Here is a 22,767-nt window from a genome sequence, read left to right on the forward strand (position 1 = left end):
GGCCCCTAAAAAGTTTTTAATGGTCGACGTCTATTCAACACTGTTTCCTATAATGTGGTCCCCCTGAGATTTGGATATAACTCAATTTTTTCTTTACAATATAAAATGATCTAGAAAAATAGATGGACGGCATGGATGAAACACATACATCATGGTGAGGCCCATAGTGCACCGACCATCAGCCACTGGCTGCTGGCAGGGGGAGTAGCCAATCCGTTTCCGGAGGGTATCCAGGACTCGATTGGGCCACGCATCACAGGAAACAGTACAGATGGGGTTTTGCAGAAAGTTCCTGCGTTGGGAAGCTAAGTGGGGCCGTGATGTTTGTGATTAATCAACTCCGTTCATCTGTTTTGCCTGCTCATTTTAGGAAAAGAGATTCAAAATGAGGCAGATCCAAAACTCAAAACAGAGGAAAAAGTGTGAAGGGAAATTCCTACCGTTGAAATTTTCTGAGGTCCACCTTGAAATTTAAATGCCATCCAAACCATTTTTAAGGTCAGTTCTACTAGGATTAGCTGAGAAAGACCAAAAAAAAAAAAAGTCCTGATACTAAACTTTCATGGGCGTATGAATGTTTCAACGGTGGTGGTCGCTCAATCTCCATTATTTTCTTGTATGACCTAATCGAGTCTTGGATGTGCCTATTTTTAGTCTAGTATTCTGAGATTAGCAGGTAAAACGGATGGATAGTGTGGATTGACCGGTAGGCCCCACTTAGCTTCCCATGATTGGCTCGTGTACCACCCACCAGCTATATACTTGTACCAACGGTTCAAAGGAGTTCAAAGTCACGTGACCCAAAATGATGTATTTATTATATCAACACCGTTCATCCATTTTTCGAGATCATTTTAGAGCATTAGACAATAAATGAATCATATCCAGATATCAAGTGGACCACACAAAAAATAGCAATGAGGATAATAATTTTCACCATTTAAAATTTTTAAGGTCCACCATAATGTTTATTTTCCATCCAATTTGTTAATAAGGTTACAAATACATGGATGAAGAGGAAAAACAAATTTCATATTGATCCGAAACTTCTTGACCCCGAAAGGGTTTCAATGGTAAACGTTCAATCCCCCACTACCTTTTATAGTGTGGTCTAATTGATCTTTAGATCTTTCTTATTTTTAGGCTCCAACCTTAGGACAAGCTCTCCAAATGGATGGACGGTTTGGATATAACACATACCTCATGATAAGACTCATAGAACTTGCTGACATCAATACACCAGCTATATGGTAGCTGATGTGTGGTACACCAACCAATCCGCTTCCCCCTCTAGGGTTGCCACACGAAATTCTCGTCAACTTGCCAAAAACGGATTGGCTACTCCCCCTGCCACTAGCCTGGTGGCCGATGGACTTCTAAATTCTCATAGGGCCCCACCATGATGTATGTGTTTCATCCATTTTTACGGATCATTTTAGGGCTTGATCCTAAAAATTAGAGGTATATAAATCTCATTTGGACCACACCTCAGGAAAACAATAGTGATTGGATATCCACCATTAAAATCATCCTAAGGCTCTTGTACTGTTTATTTGACATCCAATCTGTTGATTAGATTATACAGTCTCAGATTAAGGAAAAAAAACAAATATCATCTTTATTGAAAACTTTTATGACCCCCAAAAGGTTTTTAATGGTTGATGTTCATTCAACATTGTTTACTGTAGTGTGGTCCATTTGAGATTGGTATATATCTTATTTTTGGTCTCATACCATAAAATTATCTGGAAAAATATATGGACGACAGGGATGAAACACATACATCATGGTAGGGCCTATAGAGCACCGGGGGTTTGTTGCTATGTTATAAAAAAAATAAAAATAAAACAGTGAGGATTGGATGCTTACCATTGAAATTTTTTTGGCCAATTGAGGGCTATTTGTGTTTTCCCTTCATCTATATATATATATATATACAGATATATATATATACATATATATATATATATATATATATATATATATATATATATATAATGCTTCATTCAGGTATGTGTTGCTTTATCAACAAGCTCGATGGTAAATAAACATAGATATTTATATTTGACCTTCATTCATGTATGAGGTACCATCCACCATCTATTTTGAAAGCTTATTTTAGGCATCATCCTAAAAATAAACAGCAGATACAGATTTTAGGTAGACCATGCCATAAGAAATGGTAGTGATTAAATCCCTGCCTTTAGAAAACCTTCGTGTGGACCATCAAAATGTTTATTCATCATCCATCATATTAAAAAGGTTGCAAAATCTTGGATAAACGTACACAAATATTAGCCTGATCCAAAACTTTTGTCCTACAATAAGATTTTAACGAGCGGTTATCACTGTTTCCTATCTCATGGTCCACATGAAATTTATATCTACTTCATTCTTTTGGATCATGGCTTGCAATTAGTTTTTGAAACAGATGGACAGCATAGATATAAGACAAATACATTACATTGGACCCACCATGATCAAAGCTATATCATGCTGAGGTAAGAAGCTAGATGCAAAATGAGTTATTCCTTGAGCTAGTTTAGGAGCTTATAAATGAAAGTAAATGGGAAATGAAATTAAAGTAAAATGAGTTCGATGTACATGACTTCATCGGATATAATTAGATGAGATTAAATGAAGTATTTTTGAAGTCCAAATTTCTTTTCAAATGGGAGTGAAAGAGAGGAACGGCAATGCATAAAAAAATTTCAATATATTCACATGAACTTGTCATGTACCAAACTGGTTTAAATATCTTACTTTAGTCTACATATGTGATATGCCAAATTGGTTTCAATATCTTAATTTAGTTCACACATGTGATATTTAACAAAATAATTATTGTAAGCCAGTGAAATATATGCTTTAGTCAGAAAAGAGTTTTTTGACCCTCAAGTGAGCCACAAACGTAGGGATCATATACAAGCAACTTGCAAGCGCTTTCTAACCATCAAATTAAATGGCAAACCTTTGGAAGGCTTGGATCTTTATTGGTGTAATTTTAGTGATATAGTTGATAATTAAATTGTTTCGGAGTATCAATAGCATGCCATGTGTATGACGTACTTGTGCATAGCACCACCTTTATTTACTCCTGCCACTCTCAAATGGAGCTCAAAATGACATTTCATCCTAATTTATTTCAAGTACAGAGGATTTCATTTACATGTTCATTTAATCCCATTTCATTTCACCTTTTTTGCATGTATTTACTTTCGTCCAAACAAACCCCGAATACCATATACATCTATTTACTGATAATCTCCCCCACCTCCATTTACTCCTATCCAAAAGGCTCTATGCAAGCCTATCATGTGGCCCACAACTTAGCGACTGGGTCACTGAGTGTTCATACATGGGCCACGCATCCACACTCAATGGACAGGTGTTGCGTGCTTGACAAGGGGACCCATCTATTTTCGTGCACGGCAAAACATCCAGAGTCGTGAAAAAATAGCAAACCATACCCATCCACTCAATAAGCGGGCCACACACATAAAACCAGTCAGGTTATTAGTTGTACCTTAGTTTCAATAGTGGATGTTGGATGAATGGACCATCCATTATTCATCCTAGTCCTCATGATGTAGCTGGCCTTTTCACGTGGCCTGGATTTTATACAAAAATGACACGTGAGTGTTGAAGTAACACAAAGCATGGCCTATATTAGCCATATGAAAGTAAATATATAAATAAAAAAGCAAGGTGGCTCAACTATTTAGATTGGCAGATCTTGTAAAATAATCATTTACCTTATGCATAATTAGGATTTTTGAAAAATTAAATTGATTGACTTCAATTGAAACATCCTATCAATGCTTAAAACATGATTGAATTAAGTCAAGGTTACATTGAATTTAGGTTTAGAGTTAAATTCAAGATTAGCAAGTGGCAAGCTGCCTAGCTCAAGGAGTTCAACCAAACTTTGGACTACACTTGAATAATGCACCTTGTCTCATGGGCCAACATTTAAGCTGGGGGGTGCCGATAGGTTGAGTTTGAGATGATTGACGCTTGAGACCTGAGGCCCAAGCCTAGCATGTGCCCAGCACAACAAGCATAAGCTCGGGACCAAGAATATTCATTGAGATTGGATTTGACTTAAACTAATCTGACCCAAAAAATAATAAAATCTCCACTTCCCACTTAAATGTTATCAGGGCCTGATTGGGAGCATGGATTAGGAATCCTTTGGATTTGAAATCCTCCTATTATGCTTGGCACCTTGAATTTAAAATTCTCGAAATTTTTTTTTTTAAATAACTATGTATAGTATACCTACAAGGGTTTGAATTTAATTACTAAATCAATTTTAATATCTCTAATTAGTGTATGTATGTAATGTTTGACACAATGGTTATAATAAGCCCGTTGAAATATATACTTTGGCTAAAAATGATGAAATTCCGAGTCTTAAATGGGCCGTAAGGTCATGTATGAGTGACTAACCAAGGATTTTAAACCATTGATTTTTGTGGACAATGTTTGGACAGTGCATATCGTCATATTAAAATAATTACAATGATGCAATTGATAATCTAATTGTTTTGGGATATCATCAGTAGGCCACGTGCCCTAGTAGATTGATAGTCCAGTTACACATATGTTACACATGAAGCTATTGGAATGATTTTAGATGTAATTAAAGCTTTCACCTTGGATTTCAAATCTCTTTTTGATGGCCTTTGAATCCCTCTTTTACTTTATGGTGTCAAACATACAATTTATTAGTTCACCCAACAAGGCATCTGTGTGCATAAAAGAAATGAATACTTTTGAATAATGAAACCAACAATTTATATTCCAGATGAATTGATGACCTAACCAGGCACATGGATGACATATTAGTAGGATATAACATGTACGCATGAAATTAGGTTGGGCTAAAATGACCTAAGCTCGAGCCCAACCCAAATTTTGGTCAAGCATGGTACACCCATGCCCAACCACGAGTTGAGCCGGTAGGCCTAAGCTCACATCAAAGGTGAGTAAGGTTGGTTGGGCAGGAGAGGGGCTATGCCGTTAGCCCTAACCTATGCCTTTGACCACATATCTTTGCCGAGCTATGCCAACCATGGGCGTGTGACATGCATGTGCACTGGGTCAGGCTTGGGTTCATGTACATGTCTTTGCATGATTTTTCAAACTAGAGATGCGTCTCTTCAGGTGAACGCAGCTAGAGATACTCTAATCTGGTTTATTTATTCGGAAAAAATCTTTCTCTTTACTTCTTCACAATTAATGATGGGTTCTTTGCAAATCGTGTTCATCGCCAAGTTAACCTGCTTCAGTTTGAGTCATGCATGTTAGCTTGATCTTATGTACAATGAGTGCAACGTTCGGACTGAGTTATAGTCATTATATTGTAAGGGCAATGGCTTATTGTTCATATTAAATTCAATTTCAAGCTAAGTAGCTCATCTAAACTCAAATCAACAACTTAGTCTTACTTAATTCTATATTTTCTATTTATTTAATTTATATTTTTGAATTTCTATCTACTATTTTCAACACATATCTCCGATAATTCAAATCTCACCGACGCTATACAAGTTTTGAATTACGTTTATATCCTAAGATTATATCCTATTTTTCTTTCATCTTGGTGCCAGCTTGGATGGAATCTAAACATGGGTAAGCCACGAGGTTTCAACTATGGTCATCTCCATCTCCATCTCCTGTTTATGGCTCGCGCCATTTTGGCTTTACCTTGCGTTTGGAGGTGGATTGCACGGTGACCGCCCCACCACTTAACGAGACTATGTGCAGCCTATGGTGACGTATGTGTTTTATCTACACCGTTCATCTGTTTTGCCAGCTCATCTCTTAGTCTGAAGCATATCTAAAGCTCAAGTGGATCACACTAAGTGAAATAATGGAAATTGAATACTTACCGTTGAAAATTGCTACAGAAGTTTCGTTTCAATATGATAATATGATATTTGTGTTTTCCCCTAGTCCATGTCTCTGTAATTTGATATTCGTGTTTTTCCTTCATCGAGGCCTCCATGACCCTATGAACATGTGAGATTACAAATAAATATCACAGGCCTGAAAAGGTTTCAACGGTGGATGTCATCATCTCCCTAAAATGAGCTATAAAAAATGGATAGAAGGCGTGAATAAAACACATTCATCACAGTGGGCCCCACAGACACACTATAGCTCGGTGGGAATCGATTGCCTGCTTAGTTACTCATCAGCTGGTTTCTCACTGAGTAAACTTAGTTGGGCCCACCGTTAATGTATGTGTTTTATCCACGCCTTCCATCCATTTTTTTATCTCATTTAACGGGTTGAACTCAAAATTTAAGAATATATAAACCTCAAGTGTATCATAGCGGAGGAAACAGTGGTAATAATGATTTTCAGAGTTGAAACCTTTCTGGCCCTAAAGTGATGTTTACTTGCCATCCAACCTGTTCATAAGATCTCACGTACATGTGTGAAAGGAAAACACAAATATAAGTATGATAAAAAACTTCCGTGGCCCTCAAGAATTTTTCAACGGTATACGCTCAATTCACACTGTTTCCTGTCGTGCGGTCAATTCAAGCCTGGAAACGAATCAAATTTTATTTCAAGCACTAAAAATATAAGCTAAAATGGATGGACAGGGGATTAAATACATAAATCCTGGCGAACCTCACAGAGTTTACTCAATACGCTAAGCCGTGCTAGCTCGGTGAGCTTCTCCCTCCACAATCCGCGTCCACAGGCAAGTCGCGTCCTCGGCCCCGTACATCTAAGCACCCGAGAACGAGAGAGAGAGAGAGAGAGATCGATCTTAGAAAAATTCCGCCGAACGCTCTTACCTTTCAATCTCGCTCGCTCGAAAGATCCGATTCCATTCCCAACTTTAAAAAAAAATTCCTGATTTTGATGAACAAAAAAGGTAAAATTTTATTTAGTTTTCTATCCCTTTTCGTGTGTGTGTGTGTGTGTATCTATTTCCTGATCTTTCAGTCAACGAATTCATAGAAATCTCGAATTCTCAATCTCTTCCCATTCAAATCTCTCTCTCTCTCTCTCTGTCTCTCTCTCATCTTCTACTTGAGATTTCTAGGGTTTATGAAACGGAGAAATCTCGATCCATTTCCTTATTTGATCTTTCAACTGTAATCTCTCACTTCCACTACTCAGCAGTCTCTCCCTATCTTTCTGTACTTCCATTCTCTATATACTGAGATCTGACTCTATGTATTTGATTTTCTGGAGTAGTTAGAATTTCTATAAAATCGGTTTAGAAATGCTTTTGAAGTAAAACTTTAGAGATATAATATGCATTTAAAAAAAAAAAATTTATAAAATGGTTGGCTCCGTTAATGAACTAATTTCCAGATCTGGCGGGCATGCACACCCATCCTAACCGTCTGAATTTTGCACCTGAAGATCATGCTGGTTGGACGGTCCTGACCGGTCAATTTGCCAGTTGAGCTTTTAGATCCCCTTCAAGTGTTTGATTGACGGACAGTGATCGGTCATTTGATGATTGTACTGGGCTGAAATGTTTGTTATTCATGATGAGGCCCATGATTTGGACAGTACTGATTGGCATATCTGAATGTTACGTGTAGGTTGGCTTGGTGGTCGGGCGGAGTCCGCTGTACTCTGTGGCAGATTGGAATAGTCAGGTTCAGTGTAATTAAATTGCGAATTATTGAATTTCTTGATTCTCGACCTTGCTTCTCATTTTGGGTTTTTGTTTTTGATAGATTTTGGAATTGAAAGTAAATTTTCGGGTTTAAATGCTATGGATAAGTCCAGTGCTTTGGAATACATCAACCAGATGTTCCCGACAGGTTTCATCTCTCTCTCTCTCTCTCCTGTGTAGTTTTGAGCTAAAATTGGTTAATGTTATGAATTTTTGCTATGTATTTGATCCTTTTTTCTTTTTTCTTTTCCCCTGTTCTTTTAGACTGTGTTGGGATGTGCTATTGAGTTGAATTGCAATAATTGAGCTTGATAGATAGGAAATGGTCAACAATGCATATGAGGGTTTTGTGCTCTCCCAACCGTGAATAAAGGAGTGTCGTGTCATGTTTGCAGCCAAGTTGAAATTTTTGCTACAACTTTTATCATGAATCCTGACAATATGACCTGTGATAGAATGGAATGGTGGAATAGGATTTGTGTATCTGACCCCAATTAGTTGGGAAAGGGCTTAGACAATGATGATGAGAGAGGAAATGGTAGGATTGTGATCTACTGGCTTATTTGCTCCAGATGGCCTTTATATTACTTTGTAGTTGATCTCGCAGGGAACTAACTGCATATCGAGGGCTGCTTCCTTGCCGTGTGTACTAGGAAGCATCACTACAAGTTGGGTTTCTCCTCCAAAATAAAATGAAAAGTCACAACTCAATTCCATCTTGCATTCAAACATAGCTTGGATTTTTTTTTTTTTAAAATTTTAAATTATTTAAAATAATTGATAAATTAGGAATCATTTATTTAGACATGGATCTCTCTCCCTTTCCCTCTGTAAATTGAGCTAAAAAGCCTTAAACTGGTTACTGTTATAAATTTGTGCTATAGACTCAACTGGGTTTGTTTTTGAGGTCGTGTTTGGTTGCACTATTGCGTTGAATTGTAATAATTCAGTTTGATCAAGAGGAAATGACAAATAGTGATCATCATCGTAAGTGTCCATCGTGGGGCTCCAGATGGCCATTACATTACTTCATAGTTGGACTTGCAGTGAACTAACTGCATATTGAGTGCTACTTCCTCACTATGTACTAGGAAAGATGACCACAGTTAAGTTTTTCTCCTTAGAAATAGACTGAAAAGTCAAACACTCGATTCCATTTTGCATTCAAACATAGCCTAGAATTATTATTATTTTTTTTTTTTGGGAAATCATTGATAAATTTAGATTAAGGATCATTCAGGTAGAGATCGATGGATTGAACAATCACTATTATGAATGTTCTGACTCACACACACACACACACACACACACACTCACTATTATGAATCGATGGCAAATTTGGGAGAAGTTCAGTGTTGGTGATTATTCATGCTTGCGGATGAAATTTTGGAAAATCTAATAAAATAGGAAAAATCTCCATATTGAAAGAAGCACATATTCAATTTGGAATAATCAAGTGTATTAGAAGTGGCTAGGGTGTACATGTTTGTTGGGAATAATATCCATATAGCGACACCTGAAAAATGACTCCGTGCTTAGATGATTCCTCCTTTTATTTTCCTTTTTCATGTGTTGATAAAGGCTAATGTGGAAACCAATTCTCAAGAGACTCTTTTGTTACAGTCCTTTGCCTCCTTTTTTTTTTTTTTAATGAATAATTCTTTATTACCTCTATCCTAGTCATTTGGCGGCCTATCATTCCTGTTTTATGTGTCTCTGCCTCAGTATGTAACATGCATGACTGCACATGCATTAATTCATTTAGGAGTGCATGTTGTATTCATTACACTTGTTACTTGTGTATGTGCATGCACGTCTACTTGTTTGAATGTAGTTATGGTTTTATGCAGGACGATGCATTAGGTTGTATGCATCTGTGTTTAGGAGGTTAAACATCATCATGATTAGTGAGAGAAAAAATTATTTGTGGACCAAGAATCAACATATGCTTCTTATTGAAACCTTTGCTTGTCTGGCTGAGCTTCATTGCACTTATGATGTTGTTCATGTACTAATCAATCTTATTTGCCTTCTCGAGTGCTTTCTATTTGAATCTAGGGCTGTAAATGGGCCGGGCTTGGACTGGAGTATCAGGCATGAGGACTCGGTTCAGGCTTAAAATTCAGGCCCATTTCTCAATCGGGTGGGGTTTGGACTGTGTGCAACAGCTTGTCAGCCCTGACTTTGTCTGGTCTAGCTTGGTCCATAAGGGTTTGCAAGGGCAATCTTGTCATATACACAATATGTAAAAATCCTCATTTGCTCGTATTACCGCTCCAACCCATGGCCCCCATCTCTCTCTCTCTCTCTCTCTCTCTCTCTCTCTCTCTCTCTCTTTATATATATATATCCAACTGGACCAACCCTTAGGCTCAGGCTGGACTATTTTGGTTCATCAAAGGCCTGGACTGTGCTCATATCTATATTGAACAATGCGGGTGAGGCTTGGACAGAGCTTGGCCTAGCCCTAGCCCTGCCTGTTGACATCCCTATTTGAATCAAAGTTCAAGTCATGTTTCTCAGACAACAAATTTCATTTTCGCTAAGTTGGTATTGTGGAACATAATTAATGTACAGAGGCATCATTATCTGGTGTGGAGCCACTTATGCAAAAGATACACAGTGAGATTCGTCGTGTGGATGCAGGAATATTGGCAGCTGTTCGCCAACAGGTATCTGGTCTCCTTATATCGTTCTTCCAATTGTTTGTAGTTTATACCACTCTGTGTTCTGCTCTGGAATCATTGGAAAGTGAATGTTCTCGTTATCAAATTTCATAGGCATGGTACAGTTGTTCACATGCATTTCTTTTGCAAATGTTGCAGTCCTTGAAGCTTAATGTGTGTGTGCGAGCATGTGTCAATGTTGATTACTTTGCCCATGCAAGTTCCGTTGACAATGAATAACTTGATGTACAGAGTAATTCAGGAACCAAAGCCAAGGAAGATCTTGCTGCAGCAACACACGCTGTACAGGTTTGTCATTTCTAACATTATTTCAGAGTACAAACTTTATTTGTAGCATTTTTATTGATACACATCATATTGGAGTGGAGTTGAAACCTGTCCAGTTCAAAAGACATGATTTTATAGTTCCATGTAACAAGGACACTCCAAATAGTTTCTGTTATTGCTATGTCGGATGCATGCATTGGACACGCATGACATGCTATCAAAATAATAACATATATAACTTCAAAATAATTCTATTATAGACTATAAAAAAACAGAATTCGAAAAAGAACCAAGGAAAGAAAAAGTAAGAAGAACTTATGAGTTTGAGTTAAGGCTTGATTTGGAATCACTCGAAGTTAAAAACACCCTCCTTGGACCACATCCCAAGTGCAACATGAGTTTTGGACAATCAGCCTCTAGGATAAAATGGCTATAGCCTGGTCATAATGGTGCGCTCAATGTACGTAGGCTCGAACAATTGCAGCCTTAACCTGAATCAGAAATAGGCTTGAACCGGGCTTGAAAAGACTAAACCAAAGAGTTGAGAAAGAAAGAGTTTTGATGCTTAATGATGCGAAAAACGGATGGGAAGAAGTCTTTAAATACACTTCGAGTGGATGCCCTTACGAGTGTAAAGACACCCTTTCAAAATGTTAAGATTGTTGGGTTTAAACCCAACTGGTGTGACCCTCGGGCTTGCTAACCATTGGGCCCGAACTCATATAGTTTTTCTTCTTCTTCTTGTTCTTGTTCTTCTTTTTTAGAAGGGATGTAATCCTTCAGACTTGAGCTTATATACTCGTAGTTGGTTTGGCTTGGCACATGTTGCAAAGAAATGGTCCAACACCCACACTCCTATGTCCCTTGAAGGCCCAAGTCTTCTACAACACCTCCCACTTATAACACTTTAGAAATCTTAAGGATTTCCGATGTGGGACCAAAAGCAATGCATAACAAATGGACAAAAGGGTTGTTGAAAAATTTAGAGGGAAGTGATATGATGGGTGATGCAGGACATGAAATTCAAGTATGATGTGCAAGAATTCAGGCTTAGATCATACCAATTCAGAAACAATTACACAAATTCCACATCCCACATGATAGTCCAAACATTCAATGAAAGGGGAATCTATGCGGGTCCAGGCCGACACAGGCTAGGGCTGGACCAATAAAAATTATAAGCCAAATGATGTCAAAGGGAAATAGAAATCAACCACACATGCATAAGAATCAGTCTCTAATTCAAGGGATTCCCCAATTTCAATTCAAGGAACCCTAAGGTGAAAAAAAAGGCAAATAAATTAGGGCTAATGCAAACTAAGGCTAGAGTTTAGGAAATAAGAATGAAAAGAGGAAAATCAAAGGAAAACCTGACCCGGAGAAAGCTCCTACGTGCAGATGGTGACCCGGAGTTGACGCACGTGTGCGGGTGGGCTGGCCGCACGTGTGATGGAAGCCTGCCTCCCCAAAGTGACACCTAGGCCTTGGTCGGCCGGGGGAGACCTTTAATCCCTCCAAGTTTGACGACGATCCGACGTAAAGTCGAGTTGTAGTGCTTCGCCGAAGTTTCAACCCTCTTACAAGTCCAGATTATGGAAACCGGCTGTAGGGGGATGAATAGCTGCAAAGGCTGAAAATTTCAAAGCAATAATGATGATAAAAGATGAGGTATATGGATGAGAGAGGGTAGGGACGGATGGGGATAGATGTGGCTTCACACCACGTAGTTAGCCTTTCGAAAAGGGAGGGCTTCGTACCCACTTTTGAAATCTTTCACAACTCACGAAGAGAGCAGAAAAATAAAGTAGGAATTTTTTAATTAAGCTTGATTGAATGAAAAGAACTACAAGGGGTGCCTATTTATAGGGAAAATCCTATACCCCAAAACTCGCATCATGTGTGCAACCTATTACTTGGCGGTGAAGTAAACTAAAATAAAAACCAAACAAAGAAATCCAAAGCGTTCACGATGTTCTAAATAATAACAATAAGCAAAACCTAAAATATGACATCAATCCGACGAGTGGGCCACGATCATGAGGTTCCATGATGGGCTTTTCTTGACTATCGGGCTTACCCTTTTGAACCAAAACTTTGTCTTCTAGCTAGGAGGCCCTCCCTGTACGTCGTCATCGAACCAGATCAATGGTGGGGCCCTTCTTCTGCGTACGTACGTGCGTAGGGGGGTGGCGTGCGTGCGCGTGTAGGCGGCGTGAGCACGATGTCCTCATCAACTCTCTCCAGCTGCGAAGATTTCGCTATTGGCGAAATAAAACTCTTGAACTGCTCCAGGATGTGAGGATTAAGTCTCTGAAGCTCCTCCATAGTGAGCCATATGCTATCTGAAGCTGGGCTTGACTTCCATTTAACTAGGTACTTCTGAAACCCACCATCTGACGTGAAAACTGTCTCATGGTCCAGGATATCCTCTAGTTCCTTTCTGGGTGTTTGAAGGCTAGGTATGGGAGGCAGAGGCTGGGATGAAAGCTCGGGAAGAGGCCATGGATCAAGGAGTAAATCCGGGGAATCAGGATGGGTGGGCAAAGGGCCGGACGAAGTATCAGTGAGTCTCTGAAAAGCAACTAGATCCTTCACATTGAATGTGGAACTAATTCCCATGGAAGGTGGAAGATCTACCTCATACGCATTGAGACCATTTTTCTTTATAATTTTAAAGGGCCCAGCGCTACACGCGTGTAACTTACGAACGGCCCCTGGAGGGTACCGCTCAGGCTTGATGCGGACCATCACAGAGTCCCCAATATTGAACTCTTTGAAACGTCTATGTTGGTCTACAAAAAATTTATTATGTTCATTACTAGTAGTGATCTTTCGCCTGATTTCTTGATGCAATGAATATATGTGATGCGCAAAAGACTTTGCAGACTCTGATGGCATATGGGACTGACATGGGGATAATCAATAGGCTTCCTAGGCTTGTAACTAGTAATGACTTCAAAAGGACTTAGACCTGTGGACCTATTGACAGAACTATTGTATGCAAACTTGGCCATGGATAGTACGGTGTCCCATGTCCTGGTATGCTCCCTCACTAAACATCAAAGTATACTCCCTAGGCTCCTATTAACCACCTCAGTCTGGCCATCGGTCTGAGGGTGGTAGACAGTAGAAAATTGGAGCCTAGTGTTTATCATGTGCTATAGTGTCTTCCAAAAGTAACTCATAAAGCGCATGTCACGGTCAGACACTATGGTTTTTGGTAACCCATGCAGTTTGATGACCTCATTAAAGAACAGCTTGGCAACATGAGATGCATCGGAGGTCTTAGAATAAGGAATGAAGTGGGCCATTTTAGAGAAACGGTTTACGACAACAAATATGGAATCGTGTTTCTGAATAGTCTTGGGAAGTCCAAGCACGAAGTCCATACTGATGTCTTGCCAAGGGATGAATGAGACTGGCAAAGGTGTGTATAATCCTGTATTCTGTTTCCTTTGCTTTGCCAGTTGACAAGTACGACATTGCCCTATAATTTTGGCCACATCTCGCTTGAGGCTTGGCCAATAAAACTTATCATCCACTAGGGCAATGGTCTTGTCACGAACAAAATGACCTGCGACCCCCCCTGAATGTAACTTCCAGATAAGAAATCACGGAGGGAGGTGTGTGGTATGCACAAGCGGTCACTCCTAAACAAATATCCGTCCAAAATCAAATATTCACTGTTAGCTCCTGACGGACTCTCCAACAACGACTCATACACAACTCCGAAATCTGGACATGTAGAATACTCTTCTTTGATGCGCTCAAGGCCCGTAACTTCAATGCTTATGGAGTTGAGTTGTCACGCCCTGAACTCGGAAACCGGGCTCACAAAATTCCCGACCGCCGAATCCAGCGCCGACAGCCTCCGTAGAACCCCATTCTCGGCTCCCGGCACCCATTCACCAAGTTCCGATCCTGGGATACTACAAGGAGGATTTATAATCATCAGTCTGATTCATAATGAGCATAACCCACAAACAATAACCACAAGAACACCACCACAAAATCCACTATGATAAAAAAACTTTTGAGTACAATGCGTCTGAAAGGGGAAAAATATAAGATAGTGCAAAAGATAGAAACTCCAAAGCTCGTCTGCACGGTCCAACTACAGCGAAACTAAGGCTGCGACTGCGTCCTAGCGTCACCTGCACGCATCAATCGTGCATAAGCTTATAGAAAGCTTAGAGGGTGGTGTAAGTATGTGCGCAATATAAGCGTGCTCAAAATGCAAGGTCAGAGTAATGTGGAATCATGGTGATGAGCACATGAATGCAATCAGCCATACCAAGGCTATGCAGTGCAAGATATGAATGCTATCGGCCATAACACAGCCATGCGATACGAGATGCAACTCAAGCATGCCAAACTTCATCATATATCAGTACAGTTCTCATTCTGGATAATCACCGGGGTTCAATACACTCCAAATGGCACTGTCGCTCTCCTAGCCGCACAGTCCAATTGAGCGTAAGAAACCTCATTATCCGCCTGGCCAATAGTCTGCCAATACCTATCCGGCACGTCGATAGCGGACCTATTCGCGAGCTGGTCAAACTCAGCCTAGTATTGCCCTTACCCTCGGGCGAGTAAGGCCACACTCCTTTCCAACAGACCACGACACAGTGGGAGACGCGGCCTCCTGGTATTCGGCCCTCATGCGCTCATATATCCACTCGGTCTCGACGTTGGAGTCATCCTCTGGTACCATCGGGTTTAGGGATTTTCACCCAGGGACATCTATGACGCCCGTATGCTAGAACCAAATATTTCCGGTATCCAATCCTGCCATCCACGATGTGTCTGTGGAGGCTATGGCCCTGATGTGGCTAGGGCATACAGTAACTACAATCACACAAATGCAAGTGCATGAATCACACTATCAGTCATGCAAGCAGTCCTGCGTGTACCATGCACTTATATGAGGCAACTTCGCCTATCAGGGAGCCCATAAACAGTCCGCCCGAAGGCATATGCTATGATCGGTCACTCCTCACATCAGGCATACATATGATGCGAATGATCATGAATCATGGATCTATACTAAACATATATAAAGAGATGAGCTCTGTGCATAACGGAGATGGGCCTAGATGGCCTACTTACCACAAGTATGGGCCTATCAGTGGGCCTTAGGGAGAGTTATAATGCGGACATTTAACCAACATTACCCATTCAATGTGGACGTCAAACCAGCATTGCTCCCAAGGCGTGGCCCGTTACAAAATCAACATATATACCATGGTGGAATTACACTACAAGCATGGGCCTATCAGTGGGCCTTATGTATGACGTATTGGGCCTTGACCTATGGGCCTCCAGTACATCAAATGGGCCCCATACATGGGTCTCGTATATACATATCAAGGTGGGCCTCAATGACGGGCCACAATTGCATCAACATGGGCTTAGTCACATGGGCCTTGCATACATCACAGTGGGCCTCATCATATGGGCCCTAATACAAATCAAGGTGGGCCTCAACAAGGACCACCAATACATGAAGATGGGCCTCCACAATGGGCCTTAATTTATCTCCAAAACGGTTGGACAGTTGGATGAAACACAGGCATCATGATGGAGCCCACACTAATGGAGGGTGTGGTTTACAATACATACATAAGTGGGTCCCATGTGGGGCCTACATAATGTTTATTTCCCATCCAACCCATTGATAAGGTCAGTCAGACCGGGGCCCACAGTAGTGTTTATTTTCCAAGCAACCTGGGGCCCAACATAATGTTTATTTTCCAACCAACTGTTCATAAGGTCATGTGGACCAGGGTAAGGCCCACTGTAATATTTATTTATCATCCAATCTATTCATAAAGTCACGTGGGCCTGGATAGGGCCCACTGTAATATTTATTTTCCGTCCAAAATGGGCCCACTGTAATGTTTATTTTCCATACAACCTGTTGATAGGTCGTGTGGACCAGGGGCCCACTGAAATGTTTATTTGCGCCCAACCTGTTCACAGGTCCACGCAGGAAGGGAGGGCCCACCGAAATGTTTATTTATCATCTAACCTGTTGAGCAGGTCACGTGGGCAGGGAGCCCACTGTAATGTTTATTTAACGTCCAACCTGTTTATAAGGCCACCTGGATGGGGGTGGACGTGGGGCCCACCGAAATGTGGTTCACAAATCCAGCCCACCCATTATATGTGTCCCACCTGACTGACGGTCCAGACCGAATTTCAGCAACATCCAAAACTCAGGTAGGCCCCACCAAGTAATTTTATATGTTTTGGCATGTCTTCACATGATTTTAAATGGTATGGCCCACATGAGTTCCGTATAAGGCAGATTTTTGGGATGGACGGTTGGTCCGTGGGGACCCATCAAATGCACGGTTCTGATGGTCCAAACGCATCAAAGTGGGGCCCACAGCTGGGGCCGTGAGCCCCAGCCCGTCCGTCCGTCAGGCGGTCCAGCGCAGGCGCTGCCTGCGCCTGCTGTCAGTGGTGGCAGCAGTTGCTGCTATTGTTTTTCTTTGAAAATATCATTTTTCTGTGGTTTTCCACAGGCGGGGCCCACATCAGCAAGATCCACACCATTCATTGGCCCCTGTGGCTCGATACAAATCTATCGAGACCAATATTGAATAGTTTTCTGATGTACAGCAGCATCGGGATGTATTTCAATGGTAGGAAACTTGTTCGCTATGCTATGGCCCACCATAAGCTCAGATTGAGATCATTTTTCGGCTCAACGCCTAAAATGATCTGAGGAAGAGGATGGACGGCTTGGATTTGACTTATACATCAGGGTGGGGCTTGCATGAGAGGCCCACCACTTCTTTCTCTTTTTTTTTTAAAGTACACACCCATGCCAGTTAACACTTCACCGTTGCCAACGTCCAGCGTCCAGGGACGCTGGACGACTTACATAATCACATCATTGTGGTGGGTCCCACGTGGACGTGGCCCACCAATATATATGCATATACATATAATATATATCTTATATTATATATATATAAAAATACATATTATATTATATATTATATATATATATATTATATAAAATATAACACACACACACACACATATATATATATATATATACATATATAAAAAGATGCATTGGGCCCATCCAAACAGTGGATGGTGTGGATCATCACCAGTAATAGAGTGGGCCACATCGTCTGATGTAGATGGACGGGGTAGATGTAACACATATTGGTGGGATCCACACCATCACAACGAAAGAGAGAGAAATATACGGTGAGATAGAGAGGAGGGACCCCTCCACTATGGGCCCTCAATTGATACAACACATACATCAAAATGGGTCCCACAACAAGTGGGCCCTAAAGATCAAGATTTCAATGGTGGATCACTCAACCTTTAAGCCTCCTCCTTGCTCCCTTGGCTTCAAATGCTCCTTGCCTTTGCCTTGGACGGTGGATGATGAGAGATTAATGGTATGGATGAGAGATGAGAGGGTGTAGATGAGAGATGAGAAGGTGGACCAAACTTGGGAGGGAGAGGGAAGCTTGGACATGTGAGGCTTGGGTTGCTTGGGAGATTTAAGAAATGAGAGAGAGAGAGAGATGATATGGATGGGTGAGGTGTGATGGGTGATGAGTTGGGTTGAAAATTTGTAAAAGTGGTATGGTTGAGGTTGAAATTTGGAAAAAGAGGAGTGGTGAGGTGGAAAGAGGGTGGACTTTTGAAAAAGGAGGGAATGGGTTGTAGTACTTGAGGTATGGGATGCATTTATGGTTGATTGATGAGACTAATTGTAGAGATTCCCTCGAAATCCGCAACGCGCGGTGTTTCTTCGGAATAAACGCAGATCGACATCTTCTAGCCTGGGTATCGGTTCGGTGCGCAAGTCACGGCGTTGGAACCGCGGCGACGACGCGGTCGCTATGATACAAGTTTCGGATCGAGCCGACGTCGGTGTGCGGGACCTGGCTTAGGATCGCGCGCAAACGTCGGATACGGTGCGAAGGTTGCCGAAATTTGACCGGAAGGACCGCGGAAGCTGATGGAACGGTACGGACTAGGACACGGGTCTTACATGAGTAGTGTGACTTAACGACTCAACGCGTCGGCAGGCTTATTCTCGACACCGGCCTTGTGCTTAAGCACGAAAGTGTACTCTTGAAGGAATTGAACCCACTTGGCATGCCTGGGCTGAATTTCTTCTGAGAGTTCAAGTATCTCAAGGCCTCGTGATCCGAGAACAAGACGAATTCTTATGGTAATAGGTAATGACGCCAATGGCGTAGTGATTGCACTACCATGTAGAATTCCTTGTTTTAGGTGGAATATCTTTGTTTCGCCTCATTCAGTTTCTCACTAAAAAAAGCGACAGGGTGCCCTTCCTGACTAAGTACTCCTCCTATGCTGACTCTTGACGCGTCACATGCGACTTCAAAAGCTTTTGAAAAATCTGGAAGTCGCGTGACTGGAGCTTTGGTCATCTTGACCTTTATCTCCTTGAAGGCCTTTGAGGCGGTCTTTGTCCATTGAAACTCTTCCTTTTTTATGCAGTTCCTGATGGGAGCCACAATGGAACCAAAGCCTCGAATGAACCACCTATAAAAGGTGGCTAAGCCATGAAAGCTGCGCACCTCATGAATATTGCGGGGTTTAGGCCAATTAACGATGGCCTTGACCTTCTCGGGATCCGCTGATACGCCATCAACTGACACAATAAAACCTAAGAAGATCACACTATTAGACAAGAACGCGCACTTTTTTAGGTTGGCGTACAACTTCTCGGCCCTAAGGATCCCACAAACCTGCCTCAAATAGTTGAGGTGTTGCTCCTTGGTTATGCTATAAATCAAGATATCATTAAAGTATATGACCTGGAACTTCCCCATGAAGGGTCTCAACACTTGGGTCATCACACGCATAAAAGTGCTTGGGGTATTAGTTAACCCAAAAGGCATAACTAGCCACTCATATAGCCCATCCTTCGTCTTGAAGGCCGTCTTTCACTCATCACCAGGGCGTATATGGATTTGCTGATACCCACTTTTGAGGTCAATTTTTGAGAAGATAGTAGCATTGGCCATCATATCTAGCATGTCATCAAGACGCGGTATGGGAAACCGATACTTGACTGTGATTTTGTTGATGACCCTACTATCAACACACATCCTCCATGTACCATCCTTCTTAGGTGTAAGAAGGGTGGGCACGGCACACGGACTCATGCTCTCTCGAATAAAACCCTTCTCTAGGAGTTCATCCTCTTCAACTCAGCGTGCTCCTTTGGGTTCATTCTGTAATGCGGGAGGTTTGGTAGAGTCGCCCTAGGGATTAAATCAATGGCATGCTTTATATCCCTCATAGGGGGAAGCTTATTCGGTAGATCATAAGGAAAGACATCACGAAACTCATGTACTACCTGAATGACCTCAGTGGGTAACTCTACGCTAGTCTCTGGTTACACTCTCTCTAACCACAAGGGCGTATATCGTCGAGTCCGCTTCTGTTTCTCGCTCAAAGTCTTTGGCATTCAAAATATGAAGCGGTTTGGACTTGGACTTCGACTTTACTTCTTTTAGGCCCCTCGCACCACTTTATGTGGTGGACTCTTTTCCAGTAGTATTCTTGGGTGGCAAAGGATTTAGCTTGAATTTCTTGCCCTCAAACCAGAACGTACACACATTTGAACGACCAAATATGGTGACATTCTTGTCATAGAGCCACGGCCTACCCAAAATGATATGGCCCACATTTATAGGAACAACATCACACCAAATTGTGTCTTTATATGATCCAAACTGAATAGGGACAAGACAACGGTGCGAGACTGGAATGGATGTTTCATCAACCCAACAGACTCTGTAGGGTTGAGGATGGGCTTCCAGCTTCAAACCCAAACGACTCATAGTGCTAGTCGATGCCACGTTGGTACAACTACCACTATCCATGATCATCTTACAGCTCTTTTCCCCACATTTTGCATAAGTGTAGAAGTTCGTGTTGCGGCACCAGTCATCGGTGCTCTTGGCTTGAGCCAAAGCGCAACACATAATTACGAGGGTTGCAGACTCTTGCGTTCTCTCTTCCTCATCACTAGGGGTTTCGACTGACTCATATTCCTCCTCACCATCACTCTCTGAAGGCACTACTTCTACTTGCCCATCAATAAGGAGTACTTTGGTGTCCTCTCTCGTGCCGCACTGGTGAGTAAAATGACCAAACCCCTGACGCCTAAAACACCTAGTGGCCCCGCTTCCACGCGAACTAGACCTGACAATCTCTTTACCCTTATCATCCTTGGGTCTGGGCTGAACATTAGGAGAAGGTTTGTTTTGGAATCCTGTGTTAGGTCTAGCCCCAAAGGGGATGGCCTTAGCACCGGATTCGCGAAAGTCAAACCGTCTTTCCACAGATGCTTTAAGGTATTGCTCGACATCCAACACTACTTGGTACAATTGTTCAATAGTGTCTATCTCTTCAGCGAGCAATTCTCTCTTGATGTCAGGATGGAGGCCCATTTTGAAACGAGCAAGGGTAAGTACTGGGTCCTCATCAACCTCATAGCGGGTTGAGTATTTTTGAAACTTCTCAATATAGTCCACAACACTCATGGAACCCTGTTGAAGAGACTGCCACTCCTTAATCAATCTTAAGTGATAAGAGAAAGGGAGATACTTTTCTTTAAGTGTTTCTTTCATCTCTACCCAATGAATTATTGGGAGTTCCCACGCTCTTTCTTTCTTTCGCTCAACCGTCGCCCAAAACCTCTTTGCTTGACCCACAAGCTTCATCTTGGCGAATCTGGCTCGTCGAGCATCCGACATATCATACCACTCAAAATAGTGGTCCATATCCGCCAGCCAATTTAGAAAAGCTTTAGGGTCCAAGTGACCATCAAATGTAGGGGCATCTACCCTAACTCCCTTGAGGAGTTGTGTATCTGGGTCATATTGATCATGATGTCCCTCACGAGGTGGGTGCACAGGTACGCGCCCATGACCAGTTTCTTGGCTGCCTCCATTCCTTGGTCTAACCTCTTGACCAACTGCCTGAGATTGGGCATCCTCCCCAATGGTGGGGTTTGCCCTGAAGGAGGCTTCTATTTATTCAAGACGTTTATCTATGCATTGTTCCAATTGCTTATTCGGACTCAACCTGTTGGGCTAACTTGGCCACTGTTTCTTGCAGTTGCTCCATGTTTAGTGTGGGGTGCAAACCAAAACCACGATTCGTACGTGTGGGCATACACTGACTTGCTCAACTGAAGGACCTGCAACGGCAACTATATGTGTCTAAAAACTAAATGACCCTACGAGACTATATGAAGGACACTACACACCGTTACGAAAATTTAGCTATATATATATTAGGGGCTACGGTTTTCTAACAACTATATATGATGGACTGGATGCATGAAGGACTCAAACAAACTAAATCCTAAACATGTGGTGAATTCCCCTACAAGAACCCTAGGCTTTGATACCAAATTTAATGCAGGACATGAAATTCAAGTATGATGTGCAAGAATTCAAGCTTAGATCATACCAATTCAGAAACAATTATACAAATTCCACATTCCACATGATAGTCCAAACATTCAATGAAAGGGGAATCTATGCGGGTCTAGGCCGACACAGGCTGGGGCTGGACCAATAAAAATTATAAGCCAAACGATGTCAAAGGGAAATAAAAATCAACCACACATGCATAAGAATCAGTCTCTAATCCAAGGGATTCCCCAATTTCAATTCAAAGAACCCTAGGGTGAAAAAAAAAGGCAAATAAATTAGGGCTAATGTAAACTAAGGCTAGGGTTTAGGAAATAGGAATGAAAAGAGGAAAACCTGACCCGGAGAAAGCTCCTGCGTGCAGATGGTGACCCGGAGCTGATGCACGTGCGCGGGTGGGCTAGCCGCACGTGTGATGGAAGCCCACCTCCTCAAAGTGACACCTAGACCTTGGTCAGCCTGAGGAGACCTCCAATCCCTCCAAATTTGACGACGATCCGATGTAAGGTCGAGGCGTAGTGCTCCACCGAAGTTTCAACCCTCCTATAGGTCCAGATTATGGAAACTGGCTGTAGGGGGATGAATAGCTGCAAAGGCTGGGAATTTCAAAGCAATAATGATGATAAAAGATGAGGTATATGGATGGGAGAGGGTAGCGACGGATGGGGATAGATGTGGCTTCACACCACGT

At 41.7% G+C, this 22,767-nt stretch overlaps 1 protein-coding gene across 1 annotated transcript in view; it reads left to right on the top strand.

Moving 5' to 3' along the window:
* Positions 1 to 7,718: 7,718 nt before the first annotated feature.
* The window catches only part of LOC131220796 (vacuolar protein sorting-associated protein 53 A), a 37,656-nt gene continuing 22,607 nt past the window's right edge, over positions 7,719 to 22,767 (top strand). The window contains exons 1-3 of the mRNA XM_058215639.1: positions 7,719 to 7,805; positions 10,235 to 10,329; positions 10,576 to 10,632. Coding sequence (XP_058071622.1) covers positions 7,757 to 7,805; positions 10,235 to 10,329; positions 10,576 to 10,632 — 201 coding nt within the window. The 5' untranslated portion in view covers positions 7,719 to 7,756. The remainder of the gene's footprint in view (positions 7,806 to 10,234; positions 10,330 to 10,575; positions 10,633 to 22,767) is intronic.

Source organism: Magnolia sinica, chromosome 12 (assembly GCF_029962835.1).
Source record: "Magnolia sinica isolate HGM2019 chromosome 12, MsV1, whole genome shotgun sequence".
Classification (NCBI taxonomy): Eukaryota; Viridiplantae; Streptophyta; class Magnoliopsida; order Magnoliales; family Magnoliaceae; genus Magnolia; species Magnolia sinica.